Raw genomic sequence first — 15,413 nt, forward strand, 5'->3', positions numbered from 1 at the left:
CTGAAGCCATTTGGGTGAAATCTACTGATGTGAAAGCTGAAATTCTTATCAAAAGGTTTTATGAGAAACACCCCAACAAACCAAAAGCCAGCTCCTAACTTGTGTTTTGGTTTCATTACAGGATCTGTACTTTTTGTAAAGGGGGCTGGATTTCAACACTGCTAACATCGAATGTTCTCGCTTTGACAAAAGATGAAGAATGTTAAACATATGTTAAACTTGTGCGTTACTGTTAAAGCTAGAATTAGTTATTGCTGGGAGGGAGGAGGAAAAAAGTCTCTCAAGGCTGTTGTGAAATAAGAGAAGATAAGAATTTGGCGGGTTGTCTAACAGAAGGGAAAAGTGACCCTTCAAATTAATTGGAGAGCCTTGGCTCCACCAAGGCTCTCCAATTAATTTGAAGGGTCACTTTGGGCTAATTAACATCAGCTGCCTGCAATTAGTGCAGGTTTGCATCCCACCAGGCTCAAGGTTGACTCAGCCTTCCATCCTTCCGAGGTAGGTAAAATGAGGACCCAGATTGTTGGGGGCAATAAGCTGACTTTGTAATAATGCCGCTTGGGGTGTGTGTGAAAGCCCTAATAAGCAGGCATATACATAGAATGAAGGCTACTGCTAAGCTTGTAAGCCGTCCTGAGTCTTCGGAGAAGGGCGGGATATAAATGGAATTAAAATAAAAAATAAAAATTTATGGGAGCAATGAAAAGGAGAATTGTGCTTAACATATTGTGCTAAGGGGAGTGGAATTCAGACTCCAGCTTCTCTTAGCAAGATTTGCCAATGTTATAAGGCTAATAAAAGACTTTTAAGGTAAACAATGCCTCAGAGTCCTTTGAAAAGCTCATTTCGTCAGAAACTTGACAGCCGGATGCCATGATCTTGGTTTTCTTAATGTTGAGTTTCAAGGCCACTTTTGCATTCTCCTTCTTCACCCGCATGAGGAGGCTCTTTAGTTCCTCTTCACTTTCTGCCATTACCTAAAAGTGGCACAATCTGAAAAGGTTGAAAAGCCTTGATCTAGGTGATCTTTGGCCAGTCATTCTTTCTCAGCACTAGGAAGCAGGCAAAGGCAAACCACCTCTAAAATACCTTACCAAGAAAACTGCACAGGCTTCACAGGCTGTCACCAGCAGTCGATACAAAGCATAACAACAACATCACTTAACTGCATAATTATATTTAAAGACATATAATTTGAAATAATACAACACAATTTGATGGGGTAAAGTAGGTAGTTCATTCTTATAACTAACTTATAATTTGCTTAGTAACCGTTGACTGCATAAACCACAGCTGTTGAGTTCGCACATGAATTCATTAATTCAGGAATGCAGTCACTCAGTATTTGCTTCTTCCTTCCCCTCATCAGCCTGACTTCTTTTTCTCAGCTTCTGCTGGTTGAGTGATTGCTCCATTAGCCCCACTGAATATACATTTTTCTGAGAGACCGGATTCCTGAAAACAAACAATTTCTGCTGATTATAACTGTTAGTCTCTCATTTATACACTATATTTCCTATGAAAGTGCAATGCTTAGGGAAGAGGATTTGATATAGCAAAATATGAAAAATAAATCATATCCAAACAGTCCAGAGCAATCCAAAGCTTACATGTTTTGGTTGGCTTTTATTGTTCAAACAATGTTATTTATAACTATAGTTTATAGCATATTTTCATTCTCCAGCTCATAGTCTCTTACATACACACAGGGAATAGCCAACAGGTGTGAGCCAATTTGTAGATGTTTTTGTCCTCAGAGTAGGGAATTTTACCAAAGGTAATCAGAAATTAGCTGTGGCCACCAATGTTATATAGCAAATCCAAGCATTTCTTTATTAATAAATTTACTACTTTACTATTAAATTTCTCAGTGCCATAGGTTTTATGAGAAAACTATATATTTTTTGCTTTATCATATATTTATACTACTTATTTTATTACAATTTTTATAAGAAAGCATTTTTTCATAATGGTATATTGCAAACTTTAATATTTTGCCAATAATTTGATGAAGATTTGTCCTGTGAATAATTTTCTGCACTAATTAATGTCCATATAAAAATATTTATAGTGAACATTTGTTCATATAAAAGTAATCTATTAGGTAAAACATTAACATGCTTAAGAAATAGTGATAATATTTCATAGAATTAGGATTTGCTAAAAAATACTACTGCTGTGTTAATTTTTCAGCCAGAAAAATTAACACAATGAACAGTATATATTGGTTTTCCAGTGATTATAACCAACAAAATAAATTGAAATGATTTCTTATGGGCAGCACTCCTATAATACACAGGTGCTGATGCATCATCAACATTTTTTTTCCAAATTACTTTATCTAAAAAAATAGTGCATAAAACCAAGGGAAATGTGTAATTACCAAAGACAATAATATACTGCCTGTCGATGGCCTTCGGTTAGGCTGAAACAGGAAATAAAGATTTGTCCCATGTTTCGGGCCTAGCAAGGTAATCTAAATAGTTAACAAGCATTTAACACATATCTCCCTTGCTTCTCAGCTAACAAAGTGAGATAGAGCTTGTGGCCTAGAGGTAAAAACAACTGCCTAATGTGCAATCAGCCCAGGTTCGAATCTCAGAAGGGTATGGCTGACTGATGAAAACAAATAAGTTTGAAATGCATATCAGTCTCCCTTTAATTCTTTGTTAGCAATCTTAAAAATTTACACACACACACACACACACACACACACACACACATATATAAGAGAAGCTTAAATTTGAAGAAGATTGAAGCAGCAATAGTACAAACATGTCCGTAATATTAATACCAGTTGCATTCTCTTGACTTAAGCAAAATATTTGTTAACTCAAGAAGATGAATACAGTTTTTTTCTCTAGGTAGCACAAAGTTTGCTATTAGATACCACCTAAAAATACTTTGTTCTGGTATCCAGAACTCTACCAAAGAAACAGCAAAATAGGCTTCAGTACAGCTTGCAGGTTGGAAACTTTGGGGTTCAACTTCACCAATGTTATTGGAAAAGTTTAAATAATGCCTTCACTGTATTTGCTTCGCCACACTACCAATGCCATCATGAATAGGGTGATAAAAATTGGTACAACAATGAATGGGCATAAAATTGTGTTAGGGGGGTCTCCTACAGCCCTTCCTGAAATAGGGCAGTTTTTGAAGTAGTGCCTATGAATTGTTATGAAGAACTGATCCACCAGTTGGTTTGGCCAATAACAATCCAGTTTCTCAGCTATCAGGATGGTGCAATTGGTAAGCTCCTTGTAACAGCTGCAAAAGAGACAAGCAGACTTATTAAAAAATGTCACTCAATCATAAGGGTCATTACATATATTACACAGATACAAAACCTAAATTACCAGCAGTTATTGGTTTAGGGTCAAAATACCATAGTATTTCTCTAAAGTGAAGAATAAGTAACAGTTCTCACAATATGCCTTACAAGCAGTACATTTCTAGAATCCTTTCCACCAGAAAACCCAGTGACACTGATACTAGGGGAGAGGAGATGGCAGCTCAACAGATTAAGCTTCTAGTCCTTGCCTCCTCTCTCCCTCCTTTTCTCTTTGGGGATCATTTCTACTGAGGAGATTTAAGATGAGTTAAAATAAAGTACTTAAATTAAATCCCAAATGATAACTAAATACTACTACTTTATGCTTAAAGGTAAAGGTTCCCCTGCACATGCATGCTAGTCGTTTCCAACTCTAGGGCCCGGTGCTCATCTCCGTTTCAAAGCCAAAGAGCCAGCGCTTGTCTGAGGACAACTCCGTGGTCATGTGGACGGCATGACTAGACGCCAAAGGCACATGGAATGCTGTTACCTTCCCACCGTAGTGGTCCCTATTTTTCTACTTGCATTTTTACATGCTTTCGAACTGCTAGGTTTGCAGAAGCTGGGACGAGTAACAGGCGCTCACTCTGTTACGTGGCACTCAGGATTCGATCCGCCAAACTGCTGACCTTCTGATCGACAAGTTCAGCGTCTTAATCCACTGAGCCACCGTGTCCTTCTACTTTATGCTTAGGATCTCTCAAAAGTCACAACTGCAATACACAGCTGCAAAAGTGCTTACTGAACTGGTTGGAATGTTTAGAATGTGATCTAAGAATTAGGATTCTGAATGCACATTATAAAGACAAAAATCAAGGGCAGAAATATTTCTGAATATGGAAATGGATGAAATCATGATCATAGCAGTAACAAGTTCTCTCTCTCTTGCTCATTCTGCCAACTGTTAACCACAATATTTGAACAACTAAACATTTGATCCTTAGCTATAATATCTGTACATCAGAAAAATCACAATTTAAATACACTTATGCACATATAAGAAACTGAATCCAATTTAGTAGAGCAAGTAAAAAAAATCTTCATTTAGGAAAGAAAAATCATGCATGAAAAGGGTCTTTGCACTGGGATTCATCCGATGTTAAACTGACTGCTAAAATGTTGGTGCCATTCCAGACGCACGAACAAAAGGATACATATTTGTCTATATACACCCAGAATGGAATGAGTTAGGAAGTAATAATTCAGTTTTCTGCATTTGAAGAATGTTTCAAGAATAAAGAGCAAGGAAAAGAATGAGGTCAAATATTGGGAAATTGTCCTAATAGTTAAGAGAAATTAGAGAGCAGAATCAATTTTCCTTTACTGAATTTGTTGAAGTGAAGGCCATGTATCATTTTGTCTGGGATATGCTAGGGATGGATATGTGTTGTACCTAATGGCCCAAATTGTTCCATCTTTATGTTTACTAAACAGATTGTAGTAATAGCCCTTTCCCAACTTGCATGTTGTATGGTCTCCAGCAGGGATTTAGCATGTAAACCAAAAGAAGATTTGTCCCAGCCCTTCCCATTCTGGAGAAAGCTTTGTTCTTTGGAGACTGCACACCAACATCTGTGGACCAAAGAGCAAGAAGCTGTGTGCAAGGGTGATTTAAGGTATTATATGGTTTTTATGTTTATGTATTTTTATTTATGTATGTTTATGTCGTACACTAAGGATCCCCAACCCCAGGACCAAGACCAGTACTGCTCTGTGGCCTGTTAAAAACTGGGCTGCAAAGCTGGAGGTGAATGTGCAGTGCCCCCTCCCTCCAACCACAATGTGTGGATGAAAACTAATCAAGGAGAGAAGCAACCTGGAATTAAGGAGAAACTTAATTCCAGTGAGAACAATTAACCAGTTTACCCCAGAAATTAAACAGCTTACCCCCAGAAATTGTGGGCACTCCATCACAGGAGGTTTTTAAGAAGAGAGCGGACAGCCACTTGTCTGAAATGTTATAGGGTCTCCTGCTTGAGCAGGGGGCTAGACTAGACGACCTCCAAGGAGGTCTGTAGCCTCTACAAAGAATGTTTGTCTACAGGCCAGCTGTGAATGTCAGACCTTCATTATATTTATATTTGTTTTTATATGACTTTAGGAAAATTGTTATTTTGCTAAAGATGCTTGTAAACATTCATTTAAAAATCAGTTTATGTAATTGACATTTCCATGATTAAAGACAGAAACTCTTCAGCAAAAGCATTCAGGACCCAACTCACGAGGGAGGAAACATGCCTGATCTTATTTTTATCTCTGGACAATGGCTTAATGGGCTGGGTGGGGTTACTCCAACATCTCAACCCCTTTCATGGACAGACCATTATCTCCTGCGGTTGGGCCTCCGTCACGTCACCCCCCGCTGTCAGGAGGCGGAACCGACCAGATGGTTCTGCCCCAGGCGCCTGATGGACCCAGATAAATTCCAGATGGTGCTTGGATTGATTCCCTCCTCCCTCTCCCACAGCCCGGTCGAGTCCTTAGTTAATGCCTGGCAACAGGCTGCTTCAGAGGCTCTCGACCGCGTTGTCCCTTTGCGGCCTCTGACCCGGCGCAGGTCCCGAATCGCTCCTTGGTTCTCCAAGGACCTGCGGGAGATGAAACGCCGGAGAAGGGGCCTAGAAGGTGGCAATGAAGGTGGCAAAGCGCGCTTACTTCACCACCCTCATTGCGTCTGCAGATAACCGCCCGGCCACCCTATTTAGAGTGGTCTGCTCCCTTTTAAATCAAGGGACGGGAGAGGACCCCCTACGAGGACGGGCTGAGGAATTTAGTAAATATCTGGTGGACAAAATTGCTCAGATTCGGGCTGGTCTGGACTCTGACTGGGCAGTATCTGACGAGAGGAAAACTATGAATCTGGCCGAGAACATTTGGGAAGAGTTTGATCCTGTGACTCCGGATGAAGTGGACAAGATCATGGGGAAACTAAGTGCCGCCACATGTTTGTTGGACCTGTGTCCCTCCTGGCTGGTCTATGCATCTCAGGAGGTTACACGAGGCTGGCTCCTAGCAGTTATCAATGCCTCACTGAGTGAAGGGTACTTCCCTGCCGCCTTTGAAAGAGGCGATGGTAAGGTCCCTCCTTAAGAAACCTGCATTGGATCCTATTTTAAACAACTTCCATCCTGTCTCCAACCTTCGCTTTCTTGCGAAGGTCGTTGAGAGCGTGGTGGCACGGCAGCTCCCTTTGGTCCTGGAGGAAGCTGAGTATCTGGATCCGGTTTCAGACCCGGGTATAGCACGGAGACGGCATTGGTCGCGCTGGTGAATGATCTCTGGCGGGCCCGAGATAGAGGTTATTCCTCTGTCCTGGTCTTATTAGATCTCTCAGTGGCTTTTGATACCATCGACCACGGTATCTTACTACGTCGTCTTGAGGGGTTGGGAGGCACCGTTCTGCGGTGGTTCTCCTCCTACCTCTCGGGCCGTTCGCAGACGGTGTTAGCAGGGGGGCAGAGGTCAAGCCCTAGGCCCCTTAGTTGTGGAGCGCCTCAGGGGTCGGTGCTCTCGCCCCTCCTGTTTAACATCTATATGAAACCGCTGGGAGAGATCATCCGTGGCTTCGGGGTGAAGTATCATCAATATGCTGATGATACCCAGCTTTTCATCTCCACCCCGAACCAACCCAGTGATACCCTCGATGTGATGTCCCGTTGCCTGGAAGTGGTACAGATTTGGATGGGAAAGAACAGGCTTCGGCTCAACCCGGCCAAGACTGAGTGGCTTTACATACCGTCATCTTGTTTAGTCCAAGAGGTTCCATCTTTGATTATACGAGGAGAGATGTTACCTCCCGTTGATAGAGCACGCAATCTGGGCGTCCTCCTAGATTCACGACTCAGTTTTGAAGATCATATTGGAGTCGTAGCTAGGGGGACATTTGCCCAGATTCACCTAATATACCAATTGCGCCCCTTTCTGGACCGAGATGCCCTACGTACAGTCACCCACGCACTCGTTACCTCCCGTATAGACTACTGCAATGCTCTCTACATGGGGCTGCCCTTGAAAACCACTAGGAGGCTTCAGCTGGTGCAGAATGCGGCTGCAGAGGTAGTGATGGGAGCTCCCCGATACTCCCATATAACACCTCTGCTCCATGAGCTGCATTGGTTACCGGTTGCCCTCCAGGTGAGATTTAAGGTGCTGGTACTTACCTTTAAAGCCCTACATGGCTTAGGGCCAGGATACTTGCAGGACCATCTGCTACCGGGAATGAATTCCCATTGCCCACTACGCTCACACAGAGAAGGCCTCCTCAGGGTACCGTCGGCTAGACAATGTTGGCTGGCGAACCCCAGGGGAAGGGCCTTCTCTGTGGGAGCGCCAGTCCTATGGAATCAGCTCCCCCCTGAGCTTTGATCTCCGGTCCTTTCGCCGTGGCCTCAAAACACTCCTTTTCCACCTGGTTGACATGGACTGACAGACATTTTAATTATGTTTACAATTTTTAATTTATTTTTAATTTTTAATTTTAATTTATTGCACAGATGACTTTAATTTTAATTTTATCTTAATTTCTGTTATATGTTATTGATGTTAGCCGCCCTGAGTCCTTCGGGAGATAGGGCGGGATATAAGTCCCATTAATAAATAAATAAATAAATAAATAAATAAATAAATAAATAAATAAATAAATAAATAAATAAATAAATAAATAAGATGACAACTATGTGCATCATGAATATTCCTTTTCAAAATCTTATCATCTGCATGTTATAAATAAATAACATATACATTTACAGGATGACTGTTCAGAGTTACAACAGCACTGAAAAAAGTGACATGACCATTTTTCACATTTACAACCATTGAAGCATCCCCATGGTCACATGATCAGAATTCAGACCCTTGGCAATTGACGCAGTGCCCCGGAGTCATGTGATCTGCTTTTGTGACCTTCTGACAAGCAGTCAGTGAGGAAGCCAGATTCACTTAACAACCATGTTACTAACTTAACAAATGCAATGATCCACTTAACAACTATGGCAAGAAAAGTCATAAAACAAGGCAGGCTCACTTAACAAATGTTTCACTTAGCAACATAATTTTTGGGCTGAATTGTGAAATTTTAAGCTTAAAATTTCTTTTAAAACCTGTTCAACTTAATAAATGTAAGGATCCACTTCAATCTACATCTTAAGAAAACAACTCTTGGAAGCGGTTTCTTCCAACAGGAATCTTTATTAAAAGAAACTGACTAAAGGCATGCTAGACAGGATCTGGGGGATCCCCCCCACCATTCAATGTTTTAAAGTATTCCCAAGCAGCCCCCCCACCCACAGGTCTTCCGGGCAATCCAAACTGGCAGATTTCTAGGTGTTACATCAGGAAAAATAACTTCAGTCTGGCTCTCTCAGCACGATAATTCAATCCTCTTCTCTTTCCCCTCCCCCTTTTTCTCACTGTTAGTAAAGAGAAGAGCTTCAGAGAGGCATAGGATGAAAGGCAGATGGCTACATTGTTATGGTTAGCAACTCGAAGTGAATCAACAAAAGGTTACTTTGTACTGAAGACAGGAAGTAAAAGTAATAAAACCCCCATGTATATCCCCTCCCCTTTTTTAGTATGACAAAATCCAGGCAATAGTAAGGATTGGTTTTTAAATCAGAGAAGATAGATAGAAATGAAATATAATTGGATTCTGACATCCTGCTCTCCTTAAAAATAAGAAATCCACCTGTAAAGAAAACAAAACAGGTATAAAAGTTAGTCTGCCTTGTTAGGATACTCTGAATGAAACTTCTTTACTAGCTTCAGGGCTTTTACATGATGTTTGTGGACCCACTCGTTTTGTGAGGAGGGGAGGTGTTTCCATGCTACTAGGTATTGAGTTGTCCCATGGTATCTTCTAGAGTCTAGGATTTCCTTTATTTCAAAGTGTTGTTCTCCTTCCACCATGATTGGAGGTGGGGGGGAGGTTTTTTGGCCGTAATGGTGACTGTTCTCTTTTCAACAAACTGCAGTGAAAAATTGGGTGTATTTGTCTAAGATTTTTGGGCAATTCCAATTCTACTATTACTGGGTTTATGATTCTTTTAATTGGAAAAGGTCCTATATATTTTGGTCCAAGTTTTTTACAGGGTTATAAGGATTTTAGGTATTTTGTAGACAAATATACCATTTCACCTATAACGAATGGTGTGGGTTCAATTCTTTTTTTATCTGCTTGTTCTTTATATGCTTGCCTAGCTTTGTCTAGGGTTTTTCTAACTATTGGCCAGGTGTTTTGTAATTGTTCTATCCATTCTTTCAGTGATGGGATTACTGGTTCAATTGGGGTAGTTCTGGCATGGGGTTGAAACTTTGACTGATAGCTATTTGAAAAGGAGTGTAACCTGTGCTGGAGTAGACTGCATTATTAAAGGCCACTTCTGTGAAAGGGACTAGGTCCATCCAATTCGTTTGTTGGAAATTAATAAAGGATCTTAAATATTGCTCAAGTACTGAGTTAGGTTTCTCAGCTTGACCATTCCCCTGAGGATGATGACTAGATATCAGTCCCTGAGTGGTCCCTAAAAGGGGTGGAATCACAACTGGCAGCGCCAGTAACTACCAAAGCCCAAGCTAAATTAAAACCGCAACTGGATAGCCAAACCGGAATTGAATTCCAGAAAACTTTGGAAATGGATGAATGGTTCCAGAAAATAGACACGTGTGCACAATGAAGGACAGACTACCTTGGGTGGGGAAAAAGTTATAGATACCAATCACCCAGAGGGTCACATTCATGCAGCTTTACCATGACACCAAATCAGGGCATTTTGGATTTGTAAAAACAATACACTTAATTAAAAGGCAGTTTTGGTGGCCATCCATGAAAAAGGACATGGAAAGTTATGTGGCCAGCTCCCTGACTTGCGCTAGTGCAAAGAGGTTGCAAGGGAAATCACCCAGACTGTTACAAACAGTGGCATATCCCTTAAGCCCCTGGAGGGAAGTAGCCATGGATTTTATAGTGGAATTACCAGAAAGCAATGGGAATACTGTAATCTGGACGGTCACAGACTTGTTTTCTAAACAGGTGCACTTCATCCTTTGCCAAAAGATTCCCACTACAAAAGCCTTAGCGAAACCTTTTGTGCAGCATATTTACAGATTGCATGGGGCACCACAACGCATCATATCTGATAGGGGAGTACAATTTACATCAGCATTTTGGAATGAATTTTTATAAGTGGTTTAGAATCGGTGGCTCGTGTGCTGTTATATTGGGGCATGTGAGATAGTGCATCTGCCAGGAAATTCTTTCCCCTTGCAAATGTTTGAGCATAAAGCGGAATTGGTGAAAATGTTGGGACCAGTGGGCTTGCTTGGGGTTGAGCTTCCTGGGTGTTTTCAATGCTTCCAGATTTTTGTGGTCTGTCCACACCTGAAAAGGGATTTTATTCCATTTAAGGAACTGATGCTACGTAAGTAATGACCAATGTATCCTGTATGCCTCTTTCAGCGGGTCAGCACTGTTCTGTTTTGGTGAGTTTTTTGGAGGAATATGCGCAGGGTTGCAATACCATCATTTTCTTGTAATAGTACAGCCCCCACTGCCACATCGCTTGCATCTGCCTGTATTATAAAGGCCTTATCCATGTCTGGGTGTTTCAGAGTAGGTTCTGCAGAAAAGAGTCTCTTTAATCTCTCAAATGCCGCTTGGCATTCCTTTGTCAATTTCAGTGGTTGGCTAGGCTTTACTGAGGATACTCTCTTCATTTTTAACAAGTTTGTGAGGGGCAGGACTATCTGGGTAAATGAGGGGATGAATTGGCGGTAAAAGTTTGCGAAGCCCAGGAAACTTTGCAGTTACTTTCTCCTGTGAGGTGGTGCCCATTCTAATACTGCTCTAACCTTCTCTGGGTCCATTTCAATGCCCTGTGGGTATATGCGATAACCCAGGTAGTCTATTCTTTCCTGGTGGAATTCACATTTTGATAATTTAGCATATAGGTGAGCGGCTTGCAGTTTCTTTAAAACCGCTCTGACTAGGTTGACATGTTCCTCTTTTGTTTTGGTGAAGATAAGGATGTCGTCTAGATAAACCAGGACCCCTTTAAAAAGGTACTCCCTTAGTATCTCGTTGATTAATTGCATAAATACTGCGGGGGGGCCTTGTAATCCAAATGGCAAAACTTTGAATTGGTAGCACCCCATTGGGCAATTAAATGCTGTTTTCTATTCATCCCCTTCCTTAATTCTAACATGGTAAGATCTAGTTTAGTAAAAAAAAATTCCTTTCGAGAGGTGTGATAACATGTCCTTCATGAGGGGTAAGGGGTATGGGTTGCTTTCACTGATTGTGTTCAATAGGCGATAATCCACGCACACACATAAAGAGCCATCCTTCTTCTCTCTAAAGAGGACCAGAGCAGCCACTTTAGGCTTGGCTGGCTCAATGAACCCCCTTTCTAGGTTTTTCTTTAAGAATCTTTCCATTTCCTCCTTCTCCTTTGGGCTCATGGAGTATAATCTGGGCTTCGGGAGTTTTGCCCCGGGCTTGAATTTTACAGCACAGTCCATGGGTCAGTGAGGGGGAAGCTCATCTGCCCTTTCCTCACTGAAAACTTCAGCAAGATCTCTGTATTCCTCTGGTATTTCAGGTAGCCCCCTTTCTTCTCCCATGGATGCTTTTTCTGTTAATTTTGGTTGATCCCCTTGGGGTTTTAAATCCGTGGGGTCCCCCTTCAGAAGTTGATTTCTGCTGTCCTCCAATTTACCCAGGGGTTCCATTTTTTAACCATTCCATCCCTAGGATCATTGGGCATTCCATGCCTGGGGTCACTACGAACGTTATGTCTTCCTCATGGTTCCCCAAGGATAGGTGGACTGGTAAAGTGGCTATGGTAACTGGCACCCCCCCGATATGGACCCATCTAACTGGCCAAATGAGATTGGTTGTTCTAGCCTCCTTAACAGAATGCCCAGATTTCCCACTAGTGTCGGGCTAATGAGGCAGCATGTCCAGCCAGAGTCTATTAAGGCTTTCACCTTAACAGCTTTGGGCAGTGGTGGTGAACCTATGGCATTGGTGCCACAGGTAGCACACAGAGCCCTCTCTGTGGGCACACACACTGTCAGCCCAGTCCTAGGCCTTCAGCTGGGTTTTAGGCCTCCGCCGCTGTGTGGGGAAAAAAGGTTCAATCAATCAATCAATTTCAATTTCTCACAGGAAAAAAAAGATCATGCAAAGTTGGAATTGATTGATTGGATTCTTTAGTCCCACCCAGTCTGCCGTTACCACTGTAGCCATGGGGGCCACTCCCAATCGGCACCCGACAATACATAAGTGGGTTTTGGGTTGCAGTTTGGGCACTCGGTTTCTAAAAGGTTCGCCATCACTGGCTAATATAACTGTCTTGAGGATCAGTGCGATGGGTCCACTTACCAGGGCTTCGCCCTCCGAGCTGTTGTCTAAGGCATCGACCGGACCTGCGATATAGGCTGGAGTTCCTTCCACACCTTGAGCAGAGGTTGGGGATTCCACAGCCTCTATCACTCTCATGGCAGATTCTTTTGGCTTAGCTGGGGACTTCCTGGATTTGCTGGATGGTGATCTGTCTGGGTTGTGCTGGGGGGCTTTCAAATGGCATTCTATGGCCCCTCTCTCCCACATTTGGCTTCTTGGCCATAGCCAGTGGCTTTGCTGGCTCGCGACACGGCTCAAGGTGTTGAGTGGCTCCATTGTTTTCCTCAGCGGTGCCTCTTCAGTAGGTCAATCTCTGCTTCCATTCGTACCATTCATAGAGTTGTTGTGGGTCCCCCTGGGGCAGGCAGGCATCATATAGGTCATAATTTAGGCCCTCTTTGAAATAGCTGAAGAGGATATCTTCCGGCCAGTTCAGCTTGCTGGCAATGGCCTGGAATTGTTGCGTATATTTGGCTACTGGGCGTCTGCCTTGCCTTGTTTTGATTCTTTCGCGGGCTATGTGATCAGCCAGGGGGTCCTCAAATCGCCTCCTCAGAGGGGACATGAAACGGTTGAAGTCATTGAGCTCTGGGGCATTGGAGTCATGCAAATTCACCACCCAGTCTGCAGCCGGTCCGTCCAGAGCAGATTGCACAATCCGTATATGGGCTTTGTCACTGGGGATATGCCGGCCGTATTCTTCCATGTAGCTGAGGACTTGGGTTAGGAAAAACCCCAAGCGTGTTGCCTCCCCCTTGAATTTTGTGTCCAGCGGTGGAAGTCTTTGAATGGATCAATGCCTTCATCGTTGGTGGTATTATCTTCCATCCAGATCGCCATCTGCAGTTTGGCGGGTAGTGGGGGCTGCTGAAATGGTTGATACTGGATAAGTGGATGTCCCTGGGGCTGCAGGTTCCAATTCCCCCTCTGTGTCTCTCCGACTGCAGCTCCGGGTGCTGGTGCGGCTGTGGGGCTCAGAACTCTCCTCCCCTAGGGAGCCAAGGGTTCTTTTCATCAGGATGATAGCTTTCTCTAGGATCCAGTTCAAGTGTTGTGCCCAACTTCCTTCCTCTTCACTTACGTGCAGGGATTTTTCCATCTCCTGTTTCCATTCTGGTTGGTTGGGGCCCTGTCTCAGGGTCATCTTTCTTATATTAGCGAATATAATAAGCTTGTCTCAGGTCTAACTTGGTGAAGACACTCCCCTTCGCCAGGTTGGTTAGTAAGTCTTTCAGGAGGGGGAAAGGCTATTTATTTTCCACACTCACCGCATTCAGGCCTTTATAGTAAATGCAGAGACCCATCTTTTTTCTCTTTGAACAACACTGGGGCTCCCACAGTAGACTTGGCCCGTTCGATGAATCCTCTTGCTAGGTTTGTATCCACATACCGCTGCTTCTCCTCCATTTCAAGGGGGGACATAGCCTACATTCTTGGTCAGGGGAATTTGGCCCCTGATAACAGTTCTATGGAACAATCATTGGGATGGTGAGGAAGCAAAGTATCACATTCTTTCTCCCTAAACGCCTCCGCTAGATCCTGGTACTCACTGGGGATGAGCAGCTCTCCAGGTGGCCGTAAGGCAGCCATGTGCGCTTTCTCATTGGGTGGACCAAAATCTCCTGTAACATCTGTTGAATCAATGTGGGGATCAGGCCCTATGGGTAATCTCACAGTTCTCATTCCTTTTTCCCATCAGATCAATGGCTTCTATTTGTCTAGCCAGGCTAGTCCTAGGATCACAGTCTCAGACATCTTTCGAGCTACCAGGAAGCAAATAAACTCCCAGTGCTCACCTATTTCCAGGCGTAAGGACTCTTGTTAATTGAGTGACTAAAGTCACTCCCATTAGGGAGCCATCGGCTTGCTCGAACCTCACAGGTTTGGAGTGCGGCTTGGCCCGTATGCCCAGTCTCAAGGCACATGACAGGCTAATGATGCATCGGGAGCAGCCAGTATCGAGTAGCACTTTCAGGTCTACTTGTGCCCCTGACTTAGGGATTATGAATTTAGCAGGCATTAAATAGGGTAGGATGCATCGACTCACCATCAGGTCATTTTCCTCTTCGTCGTCGCTGTCAAAAGAGTGTAGAACTGGAGTCGGTCCAGTCTGAATTCCAGTGTCGTCCCGTGTGGGGTATGTGACCTGGACAACAGGTTTCTGTGTCATCCGGTTGGATTTCTCTCCCTTTAGCCACTGTGCACGTTCCTTTCTCACTGCTGGTCCTGGTCTGTTCTGCTGTTGGGGGAAGGGGACTGGGCATTTTGCTGCTTGATGTCCCTGTTGTCTGCATTGGAAACACTTAATTGCTGGGTCTACAGGTGGCTTGGGTCTTTCAGCCCTCACAGTAGTTGGAGATCTTCGTGGTGGTGAGTGCCATTCAGGTTGTTCTGACCTTGGCTCAGGTTCAAGTAGGAGAGGCTTCTAATAGCGGGTGAGCTGAACATCTAATTTCACCACTGCCTGGTACCATTCATGCAGTTGGTCAGGCACAGCATGGTAGATACATGCCAGAGAAAGGTAGTCATCTAACCCTTCTCTAAAAAGATGAATTATGGATTGCTATCTGACCGGCCAGCTTTCGAAACTCCCACATGTACTCCAGGGCAGGCTGGCCAGCTTGTTTTATCTTCTGAATTTGCTCTTTCACTTTAAGGGTGATGGATGGGTCCTCAAATCTT

General features: G+C 43.3%; 1 protein-coding gene across 3 annotated transcripts in view; it reads right to left on the reverse strand.

Moving 5' to 3' along the window:
• Nucleotides 1-1,169: 1,169 nt before the first annotated feature.
• The window catches only part of RAMP1 (receptor activity modifying protein 1), a 69,016-nt gene continuing 54,772 nt past the window's right edge, over nt 1,170-15,413 (reverse strand). For 2 of the 3 annotated variants that reach the window (XR_014491524.1, XM_083355063.1), the window contains one exon: nt 1,170-3,267. Coding sequence is in view for 1 of the 3 variants with exons in the window: in XM_083355063.1 (XP_083211189.1) it covers nt 3,012-3,267 (256 nt within the window). In the remaining 2 variants the exon portion in view is untranslated. The remainder of the gene's footprint in view (nt 3,268-15,413) is intronic. The other variant, XR_014491525.1, reaches the window with a different exon arrangement.

The sequence above is a fragment of the Vipera ursinii genome, assembly GCF_947247035.1.
Source record: "Vipera ursinii genome assembly, chromosome: 2".
Classification (NCBI taxonomy): Eukaryota; Metazoa; Chordata; class Lepidosauria; order Squamata; family Viperidae; genus Vipera; species Vipera ursinii.